The sequence below is a fragment of the Coffea arabica genome, chromosome 2e, assembly GCF_036785885.1.
Source record: "Coffea arabica cultivar ET-39 chromosome 2e, Coffea Arabica ET-39 HiFi, whole genome shotgun sequence".
NCBI classification, from domain to species: Eukaryota; Viridiplantae; Streptophyta; class Magnoliopsida; order Gentianales; family Rubiaceae; genus Coffea; species Coffea arabica.
Genome location: NC_092313.1, coordinates 18,621,715 through 18,643,923, shown reverse-complemented (window position 1 = coordinate 18,643,923; position 22,209 = coordinate 18,621,715). Strand labels below are relative to the sequence as shown.

The 22,209-nt window shown below is 36.7% G+C and overlaps 3 protein-coding genes and 1 long non-coding RNA gene across 14 annotated transcripts; 3 read left to right on the top strand and 1 right to left on the bottom strand.

The window, feature by feature from the left end:
* The first annotated feature begins 6,490 nt into the window (after positions 1 to 6,490).
* Positions 6,491 to 9,700, top strand: LOC113731570 (uncharacterized). 8 transcript variants are annotated; one of them, XM_027256916.2, is made up of 3 exons: positions 6,491 to 6,646; positions 7,406 to 7,499; positions 7,863 to 9,700. In XM_027256916.2, the coding sequence occupies exons 2-3, from the start codon at positions 7,448 to 7,450 to the stop codon at positions 9,464 to 9,466; spliced, it is 1,656 nt and encodes a 551-aa protein (XP_027112717.1). In that variant the 5' UTR covers positions 6,491 to 6,646; positions 7,406 to 7,447; the 3' UTR covers positions 9,467 to 9,700. The 8 variants fall into 8 exon arrangements, with proteins under 8 accessions (XP_027112717.1, XP_027112718.1, XP_027112714.1 ...); XM_027256917.2 differs by having other exon boundaries at positions 6,513 to 6,646; positions 7,379 to 7,499; XM_027256913.2 differs by having other exon boundaries at positions 6,566 to 6,646; positions 7,406 to 7,480; positions 7,591 to 9,700.
* A 2,008-nt stretch (positions 9,701 to 11,708) lies between these two features.
* On the top strand, positions 11,709 to 13,912 carry LOC113731569 (uncharacterized). Of its 2 annotated transcripts, none has more exons than XM_027256909.2 (4): positions 11,709 to 11,863; positions 12,081 to 12,251; positions 12,861 to 13,113; positions 13,205 to 13,912. In XM_027256909.2, exons 2-4 carry the CDS (start codon positions 12,083 to 12,085, stop codon positions 13,539 to 13,541), a joined length of 759 nt encoding a protein of 252 aa, XP_027112710.1. In that variant the 5' UTR covers positions 11,709 to 11,863; positions 12,081 to 12,082; the 3' UTR covers positions 13,542 to 13,912. The 2 variants fall into 2 exon arrangements, with proteins under 2 accessions (XP_027112710.1, XP_027112709.1); XM_027256908.2 differs by having other exon boundaries at positions 11,775 to 11,982; positions 13,205 to 13,751.
* A 304-nt stretch (positions 13,913 to 14,216) lies between these two features.
* LOC140036795 (uncharacterized) lies at positions 14,217 to 14,653 on the top strand. The gene is made up of 2 exons (XR_011840346.1): positions 14,217 to 14,357; positions 14,435 to 14,653. It is a non-coding gene; the product is annotated as an uncharacterized lncRNA (long non-coding RNA).
* A 304-nt stretch (positions 14,654 to 14,957) lies between these two features.
* LOC113731568 (DUF21 domain-containing protein At2g14520-like) lies at positions 14,958 to 21,887 on the bottom strand. 3 transcript variants are annotated; one of them, XM_027256905.2, is made up of 12 exons: positions 21,746 to 21,887; positions 21,201 to 21,442; positions 19,773 to 19,849; positions 19,587 to 19,670; positions 19,340 to 19,453; positions 19,143 to 19,229; positions 18,793 to 18,932; positions 18,617 to 18,704; positions 16,649 to 16,722; positions 15,606 to 15,733; positions 15,254 to 15,522; positions 14,958 to 15,160 (listed from the first exon to the last, which is right to left on the bottom strand). In XM_027256905.2, exons 2-12 carry the CDS (start codon positions 21,376 to 21,378, stop codon positions 15,116 to 15,118), a joined length of 1,284 nt encoding a protein of 427 aa, XP_027112706.1. In that variant the 5' UTR covers positions 21,379 to 21,442; positions 21,746 to 21,887; the 3' UTR covers positions 14,958 to 15,115. The 3 variants fall into 3 exon arrangements, with proteins under 3 accessions (XP_027112706.1, XP_027112704.1, XP_027112708.1); XM_027256903.2 differs by having other exon boundaries at positions 21,201 to 21,772; XM_027256907.2 differs by lacking the exon at positions 14,958 to 15,160 and having other exon boundaries at positions 15,468 to 15,539; positions 21,201 to 21,772.
* Between the last annotated feature and the right edge of the window lie 322 nt (positions 21,888 to 22,209).

The window sequence follows — 22,209 nt, the reverse complement described above, 5'->3', positions numbered from 1 at the left end:
CTTCAATATCAGAAACCATGGTCCATTCCATTCTGGACCATCCATCGTTACAGACAATCGCCTCCCAGATCCCTCTCTCTCGCCTCGCGTGAATGGTCCAGCGGTAGCGCCTTTTACCGGTGACCCTTGAGATCCCAAGTTCGAGTCTCCGTTCCGCTGGATTCCTTCGCGCATTTAACATGTTCGGGTCGGGTTGGGGCGCCGGGCCCGGATCGCAGGGGATTAGTCGGGCCCCGTAAGGATTGACCCGGACAATCCTGTGTCAAAAAAAAAAAAAAAAAAAGATCCCTCTCTCTCTCTCTCTGTACCCCCAACTTACATCAAATTCTGAAGAAATAAATAGTAGTAATCTCTTTCTTATACTAGTTCATTATAGGACGGCTATAATCTCTAACCAACCAGAACTTGATTAGATATGAACCATCGGCATAGCAGATCAAAGTTAACAAGCATAAAGCCTCTATTCATGTGGTTGAAATTCAAATCATCTTTGATCACAACCCATTCTTATATAGTATAAGGATTTTTGTTGGCTATTTAACATTTGAACGGTATTGAGGAGCTTGTTCTTCACAACCCTTCATTTAGCTTTTGCCATTGGAGGCAGGTTAACCAAACGCTACTGGAACCAAAACTGTGCATGCCTTTTTCATGCTTTGCATTGGCACCTCATTATTAAATTGTTCAGGTTGCATCAAATAATTGTACTACTGGCTGATTTGATTTGTATACTGCCACCCTGAATTTTTTAGCACTTTGCTAATCATTTAGTACACGACTATTGATCAGTATACACACTCCATTCACAAGCCAAGGACTACACGAAAAAAGGGTTAAATAATAATAATAATAAGAGTTCAATTACATCAGGCCTTACCACTCCAACTATCAATTCTACCTGCTCCCTTCAATTCTTTAAATATCTTCGATTGGTCCTCCTCTGTCATTGTTACAAGTTTTGTATCAATAGTTGTATTGTTCATACTCAGATTGTTTTTACACATTCTAAATTCAAGTGGCCGCCACATAATTCACCTGGAACAAAATAAAATGACAAAATTGATCCCTTTTTAATTAATCTAAAAAGCCATGCAGTAAAGGCTCCATTTTTGTGCAGTAGAGTAGAGGGATGGAAGCAAGGGTTAGACTGTTGGGCCAGCGGAGCATCCTTGCGTCAATGCGCATCCAACTCAATCTCTTAGCAGTTCTTGCTCAAAACTCTGGCAGCTAGCAAACAAGACTCGAAAAGCCAAAAATCCAAATATTCTTGATGATGTTACGACAAAAAAAAGAAAAAAAGAAAAAAATCAACCCCACCTGCTTCCTGGAAAGGGCCATTTTTCAAGAGAATTGAGAGCAACAACATAATGTTTCAAGAGAAAAATGAAAAAGTAATGAATAAGAACGAGAAGCAGGCACAAAATCCAAAATTGCATCAAATACTTAATGAAAAGGATGGATGCCAGAATCTTATGAGCTGGTTAGAAAACCCAGTTTTATTTTATCTTCTTCAGCCAAGAAGGAAGGAGGAAAAAAAATCTCATTTCTACCTTCACATAACAACAGGGCTTTATTCAGTTTTCTGCCGATCAACAAATATAAATATAGTCTGAATAAAATCCAATTTGTACCTTCACAGTTCACATAACAACTGGCCTTTATTTGATTGCTTTGCCTGTCCCTCAACGAATATATGATTTTTTGTCTATGTAGGTGTTCCTACTTCCTATGCATGTCCCTTTAACTTAACCCAATAATTAATGTTGTTGCACAAGGTACGATTTCAAGTATGAAGGCTAGAATTCAAAATAAATTATTTATCTCAAAAATCGAAACTTCACCTTCCTCAAAACGGTTGGTTCTTGCTTTTCATTAAACTTTTGCTTTTCTTCCCTTGTTCTTTTTTTTTTTTTTTTTTTTCAGTTTATGAGCAATGTCAGTCAACACACCGAGAAATCTCGTCTACTTGTATTGGTGAACTGTTGAATCACAATAAGCTCCGTTGTGCAAAATGGTAATTTTATTGCTCTAGCAGACTGTTTGTGCATCTATATCTATATGTATTACAGGATAGGTTTTTGATAAGGAACCTCCACAAGCATTAGAAATCTGAATTTTTTTTTACTACAATTTTAGATTTATTTTAATTCAGTAATTCTAATCACTTCTCCTTATCCCTTCCCACTTTTTAATTTACGTGACCCACTAACCTACAAAATCAAAATTCCAAAATTTTAACTAATTGATAATAGCCATCCTTACAAAATCACATATGCAAATCTCAAATTTACCACTGACACTTACCACACAACTAATAGTAATAACTAACTGTTAATTTAAGAAACTTACCATTACAAAAATCACATATTCAAAATTTAGGAGCCGAATTACAATTCCCATAATTTTACACATCTTATTCTCATAACATATTTTATTCTCATAATCATTCACAAAATTGACGATCACTAACCCATTTTCATTTGTCATCCACACAAACCAAATATAGTGAAAAAAAATAAGACTACGTATCATATTCTCATCATGGACGAATCCCACCTACAAACATTTCAATTAGTGACGGAAGCCAAAAAAATTTTCCTGGGGGCCAAAATTTTTCCTAACAAAATTATCTTAATATATTATGTTCAAATTAATCTTCATCTATTTAAATATATGACATCTAAAAACATCAAATATTAACTTTAATTATAAATGTATGAAAAAATAAATAACCTTTTTTGAAGAAAAAATTAATTCAAAGGTGGTTAACTCATATATATATATATATATATATATATATATATATATATATATATATATATAAACTCTCATAAATATAAACTAAATTATAAAAAATTAGGGAAGTTAACTTTATTTTACACATATATTTACATACTATGAATTAAAATTTTCAAAACTTTTTTTGGGAGGGGGAGCCGTGGCCCACATCAGCCCCTCTTGGCTCCATTATTGATTTCAATAGCGCCTCAATTCCAAACTTACTAGATTGCAAAGGAGAAAACAACTAAACACAAAACAAAGTCTACACCAAAGTGATCCCGCTGAAATACTTCAAAAGGTTCAGCAAGTTCACTTCTAAGAATGATAAGTCTCACTAAACATTCTTTTGTAGTACGGATTTCACAAAATTCAATAGAGTCAATTAAACCACCAATATTGGTTTTTGTACTAAATGTTGATTGGTGTGAAAAGTGTTCACACATCTGTACAAGATTATCAAATCGAATACATTGTAAGTATTTCATTTTGAAATCAATAAAACATGCGATTACATTCATTTTTATCCATATATCATTCATTTTCTAATATAAAATTTTATTATTATTTCAAGATCCATCTTCTGTAATACATAAACAATATATCAAAAAACAACTCAAAAATAACATAAACAAAAAGAACTCAAAAAAAAATCTCATCCATACAATATATCAAATATTTCAAAAAACATCTATAGTAAAAGTTTTTCATATACACTGTTACAATAAAATATTTTAAAAATACCTCCAAAAATAATTAATCCAAACGGAGCTATTGTTTAGCAGTTCCGAGGTTTTTTTTTTTTTTCTTTTAAGATTTAAGCATAGGCACTGTTTGGCCCAAAATAAATCAAATTTACTATTAGGCTCCATTCAAAGAATTAATTGGGCTCTGCCCCAAATTGGTTTGTATTCAGGCCCTTAGACACTAGATAGGCCCCGCTAATGTTAGCTATTTTATTTTTCATTTATTCCATTTGTGTTTCAGGAATTGCCGTATATGCCGGTTTATCTCTTTAATAAAAATATTCTCTCTCAAGAGCTTCAATTTCATGCGCTTTATTATTTTTCCATGGCCAGTCTCCTCTATAAGAATTGCAGTCAAGAAATGAATTTTCGTCAAGGGAATGATTTGGCACCAACGAGAACGAGGCATGCTTCTCGTATTAACAAGGGTCTGCTCTCTGCTGATCCAAGCCTCGCCTGCCATTATCCTTTTCAAGGAAAAGTTGCAGTTAAATTGTAGAAGACTTCCTCAAGAAATTGAAGGTAAACCTTTCTAAAGTAGCGTGTATTCATGCGGTTAACGTCCAGATTGGATACCGTATCCATCCTTCAACATGATCATCAATTATTCGTGGGCACGCCTGTATTACTTGCCAAGGCTGATGTACATGTAGACCTTGCCTAAAGAATGCGCTGAAGTAACTGATAAATCATGCACGACTTTGTCGCATTTCTTAACTGTCTGCTAACAAGATATTTGCGTGTGCATTTTCACCATTTTGTTGAGTGTGGAACACTTCCTGAAAGAAGTTCAGTGGTATGACAGTATCTTTGAAGTTGTATGCCAAGTCCAGGGAGAACTTTATCATCTAATACTGTCAATTGATAGTGATCAACTGCGAGAGAGGAAAGCCATTTCCATCGGTCAGAATTACTTTAGAGGACTGACTTTAAAGTTTTGCTTGTCTCTTGCCTTCTCTTCAGTCTTCAACATATATAAATAACTAATACATCATGAACTCGGCCGTTAAAATGCCCCTTCAGGTAAGTAATAGAGTGAAGCTGGTGTTGCTGGGGCTTCAATCGTTCACACTCTTGGATGTGTTTGTCTCTTAATATTACTCTACGCAAAGGAAGATTTTTTTGATGCTATTCTTGTGGTGCTATATATATATATATATATATATATATATTGAAGGAGGCGCTATAGTTTGTTGGAATGGTTGATTAGTAAATCAGTAATAAGTGTAGTGTGGATAAGAGGAATGTCTAACTCATGAAAGAACTAAACAATTTAATGGCCTGCTGGGAACTCCATTGACCTCTTAAGACATTGGAGTTCATTTAGTTTAGTTTAGAAGAATACCATTACTAATGCAAGTGAAATAAGACATGCGCATGGCAAAATGTTGCAAAGCTTACCTGATTACCATTTTAATTGCCCATGATCCTGTACTTCTATTGCTTTTCATCCCGATATAAACTCTTCTTAGATCGATAGGAACTGAGAAACACGGCAGTTGTAAAGTTACAAACTACAAAAATTGTTTCCTGAACTTCTATGAATTGCATAACTTGTACTGGAATAGTCGTCAACGTTGATGCTCGTTAGATCTCGACAGGCTTTGGCATCATTTCTCTAGCCACATCAAATCAGTTATGGTTCTGATCATTTCCATTCACTTTTTCATGATGACATCTCGCTTTGAGGTTGCAAGGTCTAACAGTTTCCCATCAAAATTCCTGGTCCTGAATAATAATTCATACAGTTCTTGTTATTATCGAGCAAAGTTTTTGTTTTTAACTCATCAAGTATTGTGAGTATTAAGGTGGAAGAACAATGCCTAATTGCTGCGTGCTGGCTAAGCCCCAGTTTCACTCCAGGAGCGGCATGTACAATGAACGCAATTGCTGATGTCTTCTGTCGGGTGAATTCTGCCTTTGCTGGTGAGGAGATGTTCGACATCCAGCAAGCAATTTTCTGTTATCTGAGTCTTGGACAAACACGCTCCAGAGGGCCAGTTGCACTTGTTTCTGCACTGAACCTTGACCCTTTAGTCTTGGTACGCATATGTATTGGTCTGACAATATACAGCATTGGCAGATTAATGTATCTAGTTCCATCACCCAGGCGCATCCATGCAACAGCCAGGATAATTAATCTTATATATTTTGACACCTTATACGCTACCACGGTGGACGTATGACCCATAAATAAAATATAAATTTCAAATTTAGATTCAATAAGCTATCATGATAATGGTATTTATACTGTTAGAATAGAAAAGATTAATCCATGAAAGAATCAAACAAACTTTCAAGTCCTAATAACTGGCTTAAACTTCAAAGGCAATTCGGATGGAGCAATTTTAGGAGTTCCACTATTGGAAACTGCTTTAGATAAAGTTCAAGGACTCGCGAAGTAATTCATTGTTGAATAAAGGGTAAAATATCAAAAAAATTCCCTATAGTTTGAGGAATATTCAATATAACTCTATTTGATTTGGAAACTTACATTATAGCTCATTGGTGGTTTCAACTAAATTAAAAATTGGATGGAAAGTATCCAATCTAACTGTTGCGCGTGAATGTCAATATTGCCCCTACTATACGTCAAATGCTTTTCGTTTAATTTTCAACTTAGTTGAAATCACAGGAGTTATAACATAGTTTTCCAAATTAGAGGAAATTAAATTGAACATTTGGCAAACGACATCATTTATACAGGGGCAATATTAACATTTTATATACAACTGTTAGATTGGATGCTTCCCGTCCCATTTTCAATTTTGTTGATATTACAAGGAGCTGTAGTGTAAGTTTTGAAATCAGATGGAATTAAATTGAACATTTAATAGTGAGTTTTTTGGTCTTTTACCCTTGAATAACTAAATAAACTTCCGGGTCGGAATATGGAGCCTGCCCCATAAATGAGCAACCATCTTTCGAAGCTGGCTCCGAACACTTCGGGGCATCCATTTTCTGCTCCAGCGTTCCAGCCCCAGTCTAATTCAAATACCGGAAACACCCCTACCACTTTTCCAAATGACAACAATGGGCCATGATGTGACCTAATCTTTCTTCAGAGTTCCCAATCCGACTGTTTTCTCTTCCTTCCTCTGATTCCCTGCAATCTCTCCCAGGTCAGTTGTACCCTTCAACATTCCAATTTATCTTAGATTTTTTACCCCAATTTATTTAATCTTTTATCTCAAATTGTAACGTTTTCTTTTACCCCCTTCTTATTTGAACCCTAATTGTAACCCAACATTTTAAAGTGTTGTTTTTCCCTTTTTAATAACTTTTTTTTGGTTTAGTTTTTCCGCGTAATTTATGATTTTGGGTGTGTAATTATGTGTTTTTGTAACAAAATGTTTTCCTTTTTTCCACTATTAAGTGAAAATTTCTTTGCCTAGATTTTCCTCTTTTTTTTAGCTAGATTTTCGAATTTAATCTTTTCTTGCATTTTTCGACAAGTTTAGCTGGATACGAGTAGGTGTATTAAGAAAGTTACAGTTTTGGGATTTTCCCTTTCAATACAGAGATTAAATAGAACTTTAGTTCAGGTGGGTTTTTGTTATAGTTGGCTGCTTCTCTGTTACTTGACGTCATTTTCTTAAAATTAGCTCTTTTTTTCTTAGCTGCAATTTATGAGTTTAGGTATGACCGTTAATTAGAGTACAGTAGGAGTGAAGTTTTCTTTATTTTTTCCTGTACACCAAAGCTGGTTGCATTTTAATGTTTCGTATGTATCATTTTGATTTGTTTGCGGAAAAGCAATAAAAAGGAAGAGTCTATTAGAATTCTCAGTTGAATTCCTCTTGTTGAGTTTAATATGTATCACAGAATATTAGTAATTATCTGTTTGACATCAGGAATTTGTGGAAATGCACTTGCTGTAGGTAATCTTGAGGAGCATATTGATCAGACTATTCCGGGAACTGATGAAACAAATCTTTATTTTGCATTTTAACGAGGTTCCGAGAAGTGTTTATTGTAAGTTTTGGTGCTTACATCCTTCTTGAATTGCAATTTCACCATATTGTTGTCACTTGTGATGAGCTTTGGTTTGCAATATCTCAATTAGAATGCTGTTGGAATGCATATAAACTATGAGACTGGCATTATAGGCAAGCATCTTGTATGAGTAAGCTCAGAAGCTGACCCACACGTTGGGGCAAGTTGGTTGCAACACAGAGTCATATTGTTTTATGGAGGACCACAACTTAGTTGTTGGTCAAGAATTTCCTGATGTCAAAACATTCCGAAATGCAATTAAAGAAGCTGCTATTGCACAACATTTTGAGCTTCGCATTGTGAAGAGTGACCTGATTCGCTATATCGCAAAATGTGCTGCAGATGGTTGTCCTTGGCGTATACGTGCAGTCAAGATTCCCAATGCTCCAACATTCACAATACGGAGTCTTGAAGGAACACACACCTGTGGGAGAAATGCCCAAACTGGACATCATCAGGCTTCTGTGGATTGGATTGTTAACTTTATAGAGGAACGACTGAGGGACAACATAAATTACAAGCCAAAAGATATTTTGCATGACATCTACAAACAGTATGGGATAATTATACCATACAAGCAAGCTTGGCGTGCCAAGGAACGGGGGCTGCAAGCCATATATGGGTCTTCTGAAGAAGGTTACTGCCTTCTTCCTGCATACTGCGAGCAAATTAAGAAGACAAATCCTGGAAGTTGTGCAGAGGTGTTTACTGCTGGTTCTGATAACCGGTTCCAGCGACTCTTCATTGCTTTCTATGCTTCCATATACGGTTTTTTGAGTGGATGCTTGCCAGTTGTTGGGCTTGGTGCAATCCAGTTGAAAAGCAAGTACCTTGGTACCTTAATGTCAGCTACTTCTTTTGATGCTGATGGTGGATTATTTCCAATTGCCTTTGGTGTTGTCGATGCAGAGAATGATGAGAGTTGGATGTGGTTCTTGTCAGAGTTAAATAAGGCATTAGAGATGCACACGGAGAGGATACCTGAGCTAACTTTTTTATCTGATGCACAGAAAAGCATTGCAGATGCTGTCAAAAGGAAATTTCCTGGTTCTTCACATGCAATTTGCATGCGTCACTTGAGTGAAAGCATGGGTAAAGAGTTTAGAAATTCAAGGCTTGTTCAACTGTTATGGAAAGCCGCATATTCTACCACAGCCCATGGATTTAAAGAGAAACTGGCTGAAATTCAGGAAATCTCCCTGGATGCAGCAAAGTGGCTTCAACAATATTCTCACTCCCATTGGTCATTGATGTATTTTGAAGGAAAACGGTATGGCCATCTCTCTTCAAACATTGAGGAGTTCAATCAGTGGATTCTTGAAGCACGAGAGCTGCCCATAGTTCAGGTAATTGAGCGGATTCACAGTAAACTGATATCAGAGTTTGAGGAACGGCGAGCAGAGAGTAGTACTTGGATTTCCATGCTTGCGCCGACTGCTGAGAAGCGCTTGCTGGAGGCGATGGAACATTCCTCTACATATCAGGTGCTTCGGTCTGATGAGGTAGAATTTGAGGTCCTATCAGCAGAGCGATCACACATTGTGAACATAGGTACCCGTTCTTGCTCCTGCCGTGATTGGCAGTTGTTTGGAATACCATGTTCACATGCAGTTGCTGCTCTTACTTCATATAAGAAAGACGTGTATGCTTATACAGAGAAGAATTTCACTGCAAGCTCTTATCGTGAGTCATACTCCGAAGAGATACTTCGCATCCCTGGGAAGATCAAATGGAAGAAGGAAGGTGATGTTCCAGTAGATGATGATGTACGACTTGTTCGACCACCCAAGTTTCGAAGACCACCTGGACGCCCTGAGAAAAAGCGGGTATGCGTAGAGGATGTTAATCGTGAAAAGCATACAGTTCATTGTAGTCGCTGCAATCAAACAGGGCACTACAAAACGACCTGCAAAGCAGAGACCTTGAAGAGTTTTGAACAGTTGTAGATGTCTAGCCTTGTATGTTAGATCACGTAACAACTAACAAGTCAGAGTCGTAGGGTGATGCTTCTGAATAGGACTGAGAATGCCTTGTCAAATATGTATGATGTTTTGTAGCTTCCCATGTACCATTACGATAATCTCCATTGTATAAAATGTTTCTGTGGCGTCACGAACATGTAGGTTTGGTGGGTTTCATCCATTAGCCTTTTGGAGTTTCGCGATCCGCATTTTCATGCATCTGTGCCTTTTTCTTTTTTTTTTGGTGGGTTCATGGGGAAATGTCAAACGGTCCGAGGTGGAAGGAGAAAAGAAGAGAGCTTGTGAGTTTAACAAGGGACATCTGGTACCTTCTACAAGAATTTTCGTGTATGCGGATTCTATACTTTTACTACATAATTAATCAATGCTAAGATGTTCATTCTCCACTAATGATTCTTGAATTATATAAACAAACATAGTACTAACCTATGGTTAATAACTTGACTTAGCCTTCAATTATAGTACTAACCAAATGCCTTTTTTATTTAATAATTTCCCACTGAAAAGCCAACATTCTTTTTAATAAAAAAACTATGATTAGGGGCCTTAGGGCATAGACAAGGACAACATTTTTTTAATAAAAAACATAATCATTTCATTAAATCTGTATTGATGACATAAATTAGTATTAACATACACATACAAGCAGATCTAAAAACAAATATTAGATACTATAAAATATAAATCTTAAATTTGTATTACATTATAAAACTCTTAAATTTGAGAGATCAAATATTTATATCCCAATTTGTATATGTTTTCAATCGCACTGCCTGTAATAAACTAATTCAAATCCAAATATTAAGGTGAGATTTAGGGAATCTCAAATATAATAACCAATTTTTTTTAAAAAATAATCTTAGATCTAATAATAGAAATATAAAAAAATTACAAACATAAAAAAAAAATTTAGGAGAGGAGAAAGTTCACTCTCACCAAGAATCTTTAGGAGACTAGAAACTCTCACAATAAACCCTTAAAAAAATTTTATTACAAACATAAAAAAAAAAAAGAAGGGATAAGGAATGGAAGGAATAAGAAGACCAAAGATGTTTTGTTTTCTTTTGTTTGTGATAGAAGGAAAAACCTTAAATTCGGACCAGACTGGTCGGTCCGATTGGTCGAACCAAGAACCAGCCAAGAGTTCAGTCCGAGTTATCCTAAAAAATCAGATGAATAGAAACCGGTCAAACTCGGTGAAACAAGAATCGATTTGGCATCAAAGCTTTTTTTTTTTTTTAAAGGTTAAAGCATTTTCAATATTATCTTTTGACCTCTAAGTTTTTAAAAATTATTAATAGACCTCAAATATTTCATATTTTATAAATATTGTCCTAATGTTTGGTGTTATTTTTCAATCAAGTCCATAATTTTAATTCTAAACTTGTTAATGTTCATTGAATAATATAAATTGCTACTTGATCGTTCTAATTTCTCTGTATTTTCTTGTTAAATATATTTGAAACATCAAATATATATATAAATATACCTTTATTAATATTAACATGCTCTTAGATATTTTACATATAATATTTTAATTTTAAAATAATTTTTATTTATGACGTTATTCGGTTCAACCGCCGATCGAACTCATTGATCCCTGACTCCTAAACTCGACCGAGTCGATACCCTATCCGAATATGAAAATATAGGGAAAAAATAGAGAGAATGAAGAAGTTCAGAAAAAGTTTTTCCGAGGACGACACAATTGTACAATCCAAAGAGAAAAAGGGGGCCAGGAGACGGGTGGGGGCTGGGGATACTCTTTATGGATTTAAAGTTTTGCCCCTGTAAAAAATCAAAAATATTTTGTAATATATATAAGTTTAGGTATATTCAAGTTCGTCCTTTCGAGATGAATTTTCTACTTTCATCTATGTCCAAAAATAACTTATATGCACTCAAACAAAAGAGTATATAAAATCGCAACAAATGACTCACAATATTTAAAACTGCTTATCACATTTTATCATTTTATCTTTAAACAGAAGGTTTAATTTTGTTAATTTGATGAAATAAATACATAAGATCGCTCAAAGGGAAGAAAAGAGAAAATAGAAAGAAGGCGAATAAAAGAACATACAGGAATTAGTAGTTCATACTTGTAATTTTCCTTTGGAGTGAACTTCATATATTGTCCAAAGAAAATAATAATTTCTAGAAAGTTGGATTCTATTAAGTCCGGAATCAAATGAGTCCCAAATTCAGCACCAATTTTTATTTTTTATTTTTTGGTCCGTCGGACAAAACCCAAACGAGGCAAATAGTCAACAGATCACATCGTCCCATCCCAACACAAACACGCCTCCGGCCTCCCCCAACACCATTAGAAATCAATCAACGGAAGCCCCTAAATTCCAGGTAGCTTTTGCCGTCGTCATCCCTCGACCAAGTTAGGGCACCGCAGCCCAATCGGCCCTTTTAATCGTGAGCGGCCACCGTCGCGGTCGCTTTTACCAGAATCTTAGATACTTTAAAGAGTAAAAGAACAATCTTCGGCATATATTTAATTGAATTGCATCGAAGTTGGGATTTTGTAGACCTAATTTTTGTTTTCTTTCTCTTTTTTCCTGCTCAGTGATGGACTTGGAAACAGAAAATAGAATCGCCGCAATTCTATTGAAAGAAGCAGCGGAGTTGCGGCGGCAAGCGGAGAAAGACGGGGTGGAAGCTTATCTCCGCCAGCCCAAAGTTAGGGGTCGCCCAAATTCTCGCTTCTTGACTGCAACCGTTCGTGGTGTACAACATGGTTAGCCTTTTCTTTTCAATTGCTTTTCATTTTAATCCTGCATTCTTTATCAGTTCTTTAGTTTTGTACTAGGAGTTTTTTAAGTGTTTGATGGTCTTGAAAATGCTTTCCTACTTGAATGATACCGGTACTACTTTAATTGAATCTTTTCTGACTAGTACCATTGTTGGGGTGTCATTCTGGGGGTTTATATTGTGCCTGTGTGTCGTTTGGATCTAGACTGGTCTTACTAGCATGAGCTGTTTAGTGTGTCTTGTGCATCCACATCTTGGGGCGCTGGGCCTGTTTGCTATGTTTCAGCCAAATGTTTTAGGTGTTGACAGTTGACTTGAGATTGGATTCTGAAATTTATTTGCAGTTTTTGAGCTCTACTTAATAAGTTCTGTCCAAGAAATGTGACTAAAGCTGAATTTGACAGGAATTCGAGTTTGCCTTGATTTTATGTAGGGTCATTGAATGAACTTTTTTCTCCCTGTTTTGGTGATGTGAATTGTTTTGATATATGTGAATTGGTGATGTGAATTTGACAGGAATTTTGATATATTTCTTGTTTGTACTGATTTGGAAATATATGTACTCTAAGTTTCTTTTCATGGGTGCTTTACTCAGCAAATCGTGCTGTTGAAGAGAATGAAATGTGGCGAGCTAGGCAGAAAGAGAGAGAGCTGGATGATCGGCTCAGAGGAAAGATGAGAGATGAGGGTAGCAGTGGTTGGAGCTCTGGGGGCATTAGGACGGAATCTGGGAGATCAAGTAAAAGGCAGTTGGATACTGACACAGATGCAAGTTCTTCGTGCTCATTGAGGAAAGGGGATGATGAAGGTTTGAGGGATGATGAGGTTGAAGAATTTTTGCATTCAAGGTATCATTTTGTTACTTTCTTATTGGTCTATGCATGCACTTGTTTGCGCATGCAGGTGCAAATCTTTCTGAACAGATTTAATCCCTGACAGGATCAAGCGAGGCAGGGGTGCAGTTGGTTCACGGATGGATGAAACTGGCCCTTACGTTTCTTCTTGTCCAGAAGATACTGGGGAAAAGCAATTACTGTCCCTGGATGGGTACCTAAGAGAAGTTGCAGTAAAAAGTAAAGTTCTTGGCCCGGAAAAGCCGTCTTTGCTTGGGCGCTGTGAGTCTTCTGATGATGAATCTTTTCTAGAGCAGAAGAAAACAAAGAAAGCGAGCTCAAGCAAGCAGCACTCTAAGAAGCACAAATTAAAACACAAGGATAAAGAGAATAAAAAGAGAAAAAAGAGTAGGGAGGAGAAGAGGCATAAACACCGCAAGTAAAAGTTCCATGATTTTGAAATTCTTTGTGCCTTGACGCTTTGTATTGTATCTGAAGTAGTATTTCGTGTTTGGTCAAACGAGATTCTGATTTTCCTGTAAAAAATCACGAAGCTTTGTTTGATGTCCCTGTCTGTCCTTTTAAAAACAAATGGAGAGCCTATTGAAGTTGTAACAGCGAGACATGACCAAATTGAACGGGACTCTTCGCCATATCCTTCGTTCTCTAGCTTCTCTCTGCCGCTTTTGGCTAGAATCCATGGTAGACAGCCTGAAAAGTGAATGGAGACTGCACAGCAACCAAGTAATCTGCTTTTTTATTTTGAGGAGAGTAAATAAAAATGAAGCGGGGAAACCACCCTTTTCTTATTTTATTCTGGTTTTGTTTACCATTCAGCGTGTTGTTTTGACTGTTAAATTTGTTGTGTTTAACCCTAAAAAATTTGCAGAACTGGTTAGGTTTTTGCAAGTTGTGCTCGCTTGGGGGAAAAAAAAATCCTCTTCTGGCTGATCAGTTGGTACGGTTGTAAGACTAATGACCAGCTGAAGGAGACCATACAGCTAATGTTCTTTTATATCTTTACACTGCATTTCAGACTTACATAATTTACAGGATTTTCAAGCTAAGGAATACATTGTAGACAGGCGTAATGTTGCCCAGCACTTTTATTGCAGATTCAGGATGATGGTATACCAGGTTATATAGATTATGAATACTATGCTTCAGGCTTGTTTCTCAGAAATTTGATGTTTACAGTTTCGGTGTGTTTCTGCTTGTTCTACTAAGAGGGCAGGGAGCTATATGCAGGGATCAAGAAGGTGATCAGATATTTATTGTTGTGCATTATAAATGATCGTTTTAGCAGAGATGAATAAAATGGCATCGTGTATCCCAGAGTCCGCGAGCAGGGAGAGATTGCTTCATACGTTCAGTAACTAAATGACACCGTGGATCCCAGAATCAGCGAGCAGGGAGAGATTGTTTCATACGTTCGGCAGCTCCATGCCTTCGAAGATGCCTTTTGATGTGCCCAAGACGGGAGACTGTCAGCCCCCCATTTAGTTCGACATGTAGTGTTGTATTTTGTTTTAGTTAGGCAAGGAACTTTCTCTGACGCCAATTTTGCTGCCAACACAAGGGTCATAAACCAATTAATCTTCCTAATTATCAACACTATGATGCCCGTCCAAGTCATGTTCAATTCTTCATTTGCTCCTACCACACAAGGGTCTTTCAAGACGATACTCTAACCCGCTTCTAATCCAATACGTATGCCACTTCGTGATAGCTTGTTACGTATGTTCTTAACTAGCAGAAAAAGAATGGTCAAGCGCACACAAAGTAAGAACACCAAAAGTATGAAGATGACAACAAACTAGAAACATTTATCACCTAAATGTTTAATTAGGCTATAGACATGACCATCCGAAACTTTGTATTGCTGAGAACTTCTTCTTGTCTCAAATTTACAGGTCAAATGACTGGTATGTCACATACAGTATTTACCAATTTCTTTATAGCCAAAAACTCCTTTTAACTCCGTGTATTAATCGAGACTAAATCACCAGAAACACTGTCATGAGTCTTCAAATTGGTGATCCGTCTCATCAAAGATCTCCTCCTGCAGATAAATGAAATCAACATCAACTGAGGATGGCATCTGTTAAAACTGTGGATCCTAAATCTAGATAACAGGCAATCCAATCACCTCTACCTGTAAAAGCTCTTCAATTACATCTTCCATGGTAATTATCCCAACAGCCTCTTCTTCTTCAGGAAGCTTTGGCAGTGGCTTTCCATCTATTTGCAGGATGTCTGAGTACATGTCCTTTGTCCACTTCTTGCTCCTATGAGCGCTTTTAAAAGAATTACTGCCATTATTAGGAAAACTCTTCCATTTCTGCAGCGATCTTTTAGTCTTTAGTGTCTTTTCAAGAGGTGGCTTTTGGCCATCAATATCCACGCGGACATCCTTCACTGTATCTACACAGGAATAAGAACTGGAAATCATTGAGAAAATTGTCCCAATGTGCAAGTATAGATACTAGATAACAGAAAAAGCTTACTTTCCAGAGGACTGTTATTAGCAGGTTGCTCCCCAACCTTGTTGCTCTGTCGTACAACAGCAGCCATATGACTATGACCTTTCTGAAACTCATTTAATATATCATACAACGGCATCATTTCTGGGACCCTAAACCATTAAGATGTGGAGAATAAAGATGAGTGAGACAAATACTTCAAGCCTACGAAAGACAAGCGAAGGGTCAAAGAGGAATTAGACATGGGATAATATGCAAGAGATACATTTCTGATTTACAAGATTCCTAAATCTTTGCAAGAGAAATACTTTTCAACATGCCACACCATAAACTAACAAGCAAGCTAAGAGTCTGCAATTCAAGGCTACAAGAGAAGACAAACATACACTACTATTTGCAGTCAATACTTTTCAACATGCCCCACCATGAGCTAACAAGCAAGCTAAGTTTGCAATCCAAGGCTGTAAGAGAAGCCAAATTTTTGCAGTCAAAAACTCTCGTTGAAAAGTAATATCAAAATTTTGGCTTCTCTTAGCCTAAACTCTCGTGTGATATCCTAAATGCAGTCTCACGGTGCTGTTAACTTCTTGTTTTGGCTTCTGCTTCGGAGATGCAGATGTTGAAATGTCATGCATGTCCACACCAGCCAAAAGCAACTCTTCATGTTTTGTCTCAGGGCATTCATGTTATATTCAACAGTTCTAGCCCAACATGCTGCCTAATTAGTCCAGGAAGTTCTTAGCTAACTCTTCTGAACTCCAATGACACCCATACTCTTCACCTTCGTTTCACCTTACCCAAACCAGTCTGATATTAATTGCCAGAATTACAAAGACGCACAAAGCAATATGCATATCATTTTTGGCCACTCTATAAGGTTGAAATTCAGTTAATAGAATTGGGTAGTAGCACCCAAATCCAACTCCATCTGACATCTGAAAGAAAGTCATATAAAATCAAATGCAAACAGGAAAGTGCCAAAGAAGAGCAAAGTATTTTACTCAATGTAAACCAAATCTTCAATTACCACTAAGTATCTCCCATATAGGAAAATACACATCTGATACCTTGGAATTCTACGGATGGTGACACTCTTCACAGGGATCTCATCTTCTGGTGGGATAGTCAACAAGTTCTTGACCTAAAATTTAAACAGAATATATTTAGCATGAAAGAATACCAAAATACTCACCCACTATTACATTAGTGCAACTGATGAATAACACAGCTACAGCAATTCTGAAGGAAAAAACACAGAGACTGATCTTGACTACTAGCTCTACTAGATTAAGGATTAAGGGTGCGTTTGTAAAACTGAATTCTGAAAATTTAAATCTGAAATTTGAATCCATTAAGTTAGTGAATTGTTAAGTACTAAATTTGATACAGTTGAGTATATATCACATTAAGTGATAAGTGAATAACTTATCATTATTTTTTGGAGCAAATTTTGCCTAGGAAATTCAGTAGCACTTAATGAATTCATATGTTTAGTTTGGTTATCAAATGCGTCTGAATATGTTAAGATTCGAATCCATTAAGTCTAAGTGCTGAATTGGATTATCAAATAGGGCCTAAGTGTTCCATGGGGAGAAAGCTGTTGCTTCAGAAGTACCATTGTTACTGGCACACTGAAGCAATCAGTCATCCAGCTCTAGATGGTAAGACATAACTGCTTCATTGGTTAGTGGCAGTGTGTCACCTTACTTCTACTTGATTTCTCAAAAGTGGCTCATGAACAATTTTCTTCTCTTCTTGGACACCTACTTAGTTGCTAGTATAATTTGTTGAAGAAAATTGAAAACATGGAAAATCTTGAACAAGTTGACCGCAAAAGCAAATTACTGGTTACCTATTGCTTTTTTTCAACATTAACAGCCATCAAATTTAACTGACCAACATGTGCATGATGCATAAATTCTATAACGCGTTATGTCTAACCACTTAGTTTGTGATGGAAAACTCCTCAAAACATGGTTGTACAAAGTTGACAGCTAGCAGAACATAATGAGCAAACTTTTGTATCTCTTTCCAGTAAGTAAAGGACTTCCAGATCACACTTTCTTGCATGGTGAAAAAATTCAACTTCACTCTCCCAAGTAACCCTTGTGGACGTGAGGATCAAAAAGCTACAGTACTAGTTGATCTTGTTTCATTTTATACATCACTCAGGTATCTTTGTGCAGAAAAAGCTAGAAGAACTACCCTCTTATCAAATCAACTTCCTTGTATCAGGTAACACTAGCCTAGAGGAGGCTATAATCAATAACATCATATCCAAACCTCAAGCCCCTCCCCTCTACGAAGAGAAAAACAATAAATTACTGGATTATTCTGAGAACATTCTCCTCTTTGGAAACAATAAATTCCCTAGTTCATTCTTCCCACCTATACCAACTTTTATAACTACAGTTCTAAATCCTACTAGTTCTGCAGTGTTGGATGACATCATTACACACAAAAGTATAGTAAATCCAATTGATATCCAAAAATAAGACATGTAGGAATCAGCAATATCCACCAGAAATGCGGAAATATAAGGTCCGTAAAGTACCAGAATAACCCCAATAATGTTTGTAGGTTGCTCATAGTATACTGGTATTCTGAAAGCTACAGTCCTAGTTGATCTTGTTTCATTTTATACATCACTCAGGTATCTTTGTGCAGAAAAAGCTAGAAGAACTACCCTCTTATCAAATCAACTTCCTTGTATCAGGTAACACTAGCCTAGAGGAGGCTATAATCAATAACATCATATCCAAACCTCAAGCCCCTCCCCTCCACGAAGAGAAAAACAATAAATTACTGGATTATTCTGAGAACATTCTCCTCTTTGGAAACAATAAATTCCCTAGTTCATTCTTCCCACCTATACCAGCTTTTATAACTACAGTTCTAAATCCTACTAGTTCTGCAGTGTTGGATGACATCATTACACACAAAAGTATAGTAAATCCAATTGATATCCAAAAATAAGACATGTAGGAATCAGCAATATCCACCAGAAATGCGGAAATATAAGGTCCGTAAAGTACCAGAATAACCCCAATAATGTTTGTAGGTTGCTCATAGTATACTGGTATTCTGCTATGCCCTTTTTCCAGAATTAAATTCATGAGAAATCTACAAGCAAACAGATAGTGATTTAATATAACTGGAAAAGCTACAAGACTGCCAATGCCACAAAATTAATACCAGTCAAATTTTGCACCTGTCAAGTTTCCCATTAACATCAATGGAGAAAATTTCTGATATAGGAGTCATTGCAACACTAGCTGTTTTCTCAGTAAGCTCAAGTGCTCCAGCAATGATTGTTGTCTCATCATGCGTGAGTTCTCCACCTTTACCAGCCTGCTCAAGGACAGTCAATGATTAAGATGATAACAACAAACACAAGAATGAAGGAACTTAGCCCTGAAACAAGCACTGAAAATGTCAGGTATATGTAAAATGATATTAACATGAAGAATGCAAAAGCAAGAAATATACAAAGAAACCAGAATTGACCATTTCAATGTTTATAATAACCATTCAAATGCATAAAGAACTGCATAGTCATACCTCATTACCATGCAAATTAACTAGTGTTTTCAATTCAGCTCGGCGGAAAAGAGCTTTATGTCCATGTCCTAACAGAAGGTCTAAGAGCTGCGTACCACAGGAACATTAGATGGTCAGAGACCATTCTCTAAGATTAATCAACTTAATTTCCGAAGAAGACGAAACTCATGGTAATGGAACTAAAAAAAAAAGTAGACCTTGCTTATTGGATATGCAATAGGAGAACAGATCCAAACGAGGACTCGAACAAATGGTGAGACGGCTGCACCAATGGCCAATCCATATCTTGAGCAGACTGCTTGTGGAATTATCTGTTGATGCATATTATAGCACATTTTAAAATTCCAATTACCAATTTCATGCTTCCAAATTCAAGACCCAAAATGAGTTGAAGATTCTTACTCAGGGAAAAAAAAAAAAAAAAAAGAGATTTGAAGCTCTCACCTCACCAAACATAAGAATTAAGGTCACTGACATCAGGACAGCACCATAAGCTGTAGTTAGGCCATCAAGGAAAATAGGCAGTGCCTGAAAGAGAAGAGTGAAGTAGACAGAAATTTTTACATTCCACAACTTATCAATATCAATTTAGGACACAACTTGATTGAAATCAACTGCTTTTCACGTTACCTCCATAGCTGCAGCGTTGCAAATAAGCAAGGTGCAGAGCAACAAGTGCTGATTTTTTACAACTGGCAATATCTTTTCTGCATAGATGTTAGAAAGAATATTGAAGTGGAAATTTTTGACACCAGTCAAGCTAAAGCAGATCAAAGAAAGCAATTAACTGAAAAAACTAGATTTGGACATGTTCAACATAGATTTCTGGCAAATTATTCTTGATCACTTGTGCAATTAAATATGATCACATGAACACCTGTATATTTTTCTGCATTTTTTGGTCACACAAACATCTAAGTTGCTTGAACTATCCCTTTCAACAAGTCCTTTATAATTTCCAAACAACAGGGAACAACACACACACACACACACACTACCTAAGGGAAACCCACAGCCCAACCCAAAAGGCATGCTGACTTTCAGGCTACACTGAGGATCTTAAGTAGTACACACACACCACTCACAATCGATGTGGGATAGAGGGAAAGGGGGAGGGGAAACACCAGACTCTTGCCAAGGCTCACGGCTTTTAACCACTCCTGATTTTTCCTTATCCAAACAACAGGGAACAACACACACACACTACCTAAGGGAAACCCACAGTCCAACCCAAAAGGCATGCTGACTTTCAGGCTACACTGAGGACCTTAAGTAGTACACACACACACCACTCACAATCGATGTGGGATAGAGGGAAAGGGGGAGGGGAAGTCCTTTATAATTTTGATTGTCAAAATGTTAGGCAATTTAACAATAATAATTACACCTTAACATGTGACAAAAGCCATCAACCAGATATCAAGGTCAAATTCAATCTGATTATGGCTTCCCATTTATTTCTTTAGTTTGCAAGTTCCAGACATGAGGAGATAAGCTTACCGAAATAGTATAACAACGAAACGTTTCTACGACAGCTGTTATGTAAGAATTCAGAATCTAATTTCGAGATAACTAGAATTCAAAATTCCTGGTTCAGTACCGCAGATGCATTTTTCCAAACAGGACTGAATACTCAGAAGGTCCAAAAAGGAATTTCAGCTGTTTCCGTTACCTCTCCAAAATTTTCTTTCGTGGCTCTTTAGTTTCAGAATATAGACCAAATTGTAGAAGGCTCAAACATCCAGAAAAATAGAAAATAACTGTAACAGAAACGTTCAATTCCTAACATTTTCTAATATACGACCTGAGAAATAAACAAGAAAGGTAAAAGATGAAATGAACCAGCACTAGCAGTAGAAACAGCAATTCATCAACACTAAGATGAAAAATATCTACAAGACAGGAGTAAATAACCATAATGGCACGTTAAAGAAAAGATAATAATAATCACTAAATTGGAATGGCGGAGCATAAAAAAACCCAGAGAAAACAACGAAATCAAAGCAAAATCACTAGGAACTAGAAATTCGTAAACAAAAAGTGGAATAACGAAATTACCGGCATGTTTCCTATCCTGAGGAGTTCCAGATTTCGCAAGGACCTCAAGATCAACTAGGCTGAGCGACATGAGGCCCAAGGTGAGTCCAGACATCAATCCGGCGAAGAAAACTAGACCGACGATGATCAAAATGTGTATGAAAAACCCCGTCTCGCAACATGTGTACTCCACCGCCATTCAATTTTCCCCCAATTTTAACGCCTTCTCCTCCAAATTTCTCCTCTTGCTTCTTTTGCTTTTCCTAAATTCGAGATAAAAGCTAAGATAAAATAATAATAATAATAATAATAATAACAGAAGAGTGAGCTGACAGAGTGTAACTACGCCGTAATCCAATGTTTTCGCGTTCTAGAGAGAGAAAGTGGAGAGGGAGGAGGGATGTGGCAGGTTTGAGGTAGGGGAATAGGAATCCTTCTTTTCTATTTTTGTTTATTATTTCGGTGTTCGTCGCCGGCGACCGAAAAGAAAGGCGGAACACCGGTGGAATGCAATATCACCGGCGACAATGAGTTAAAGGCGTTGCTTGTCTGAAGTGACGCGTTACCTGCCACGGATGATAGCATAGGGCCACGATATGCGGCTGATGCACCAGTTCCTTATATGTTTACTCGCGTCCTTATCGCAACGCAGAACAGTGAGGTGGCACATTTGAGAATGTATATGTCATGTTGGGTACGCTGTGCCTTAATAATTGCCGCTTCCCTTCACACATTATAATAACTATTGTCAAATGTCAGCGATCCTTTCGCTAAAAAAACCAGTAGGTATTTCGATCTGTACATTACCATTACCACCGCTGTTTTCTCGTAAATTTATTTAAGTTTAAATAATTCGATCAAGGATAAATAAAAATAATATTCTTACATATTCATGACTATTTAGGTTAAAAAAATTAATAGTACATCTAAATGCTCAAGTCCCATATTAATATTTGAAAACTTCTACACATACATTCATTTTAACATAATACTACTATCATTTATCAAATATGCAAGGTAAACGAAAAAA

Bases quoted from the DNA above. Each gene is read 5' to 3' on its own strand.
- LOC113731570 (XM_027256913.2), top strand. From the start codon at position 7,715: ATGGAGGACCACAACTTAGTTGTTGGTCAAGAATTTCCTGATGTCAAA.
- LOC113731569 (XM_027256908.2), top strand. The intron at 12,252-12,860 runs GTTAGCCTTTTC...TGCTTTACTCAG, and splicing joins CGTTCGTGGTGTACAACATG to CAAATCGTGCTGTTGAAGAG. The intron at 13,114-13,204 runs GTATCATTTTGT...AATCCCTGACAG, and splicing joins GAAGAATTTTTGCATTCAAG to GATCAAGCGAGGCAGGGGTG.
- LOC113731568 (XM_027256905.2), bottom strand. From the start codon at position 21,378: ATGGCGGTGGAGTACACATGTTGCGAGACGGGGTTTTTCATACACATT. The intron at 19,230-19,339 runs GTCTACTTTTTT...TGTGGTACGCAG, and splicing joins TTGCATATCCAATAAGCAAG to CTCTTAGACCTTCTGTTAGG. The intron at 18,705-18,792 runs GTGCAAAATTTG...GTTTGCTTGTAG, and splicing joins GTTAATGGGAAACTTGACAG to ATTTCTCATGAATTTAATTC.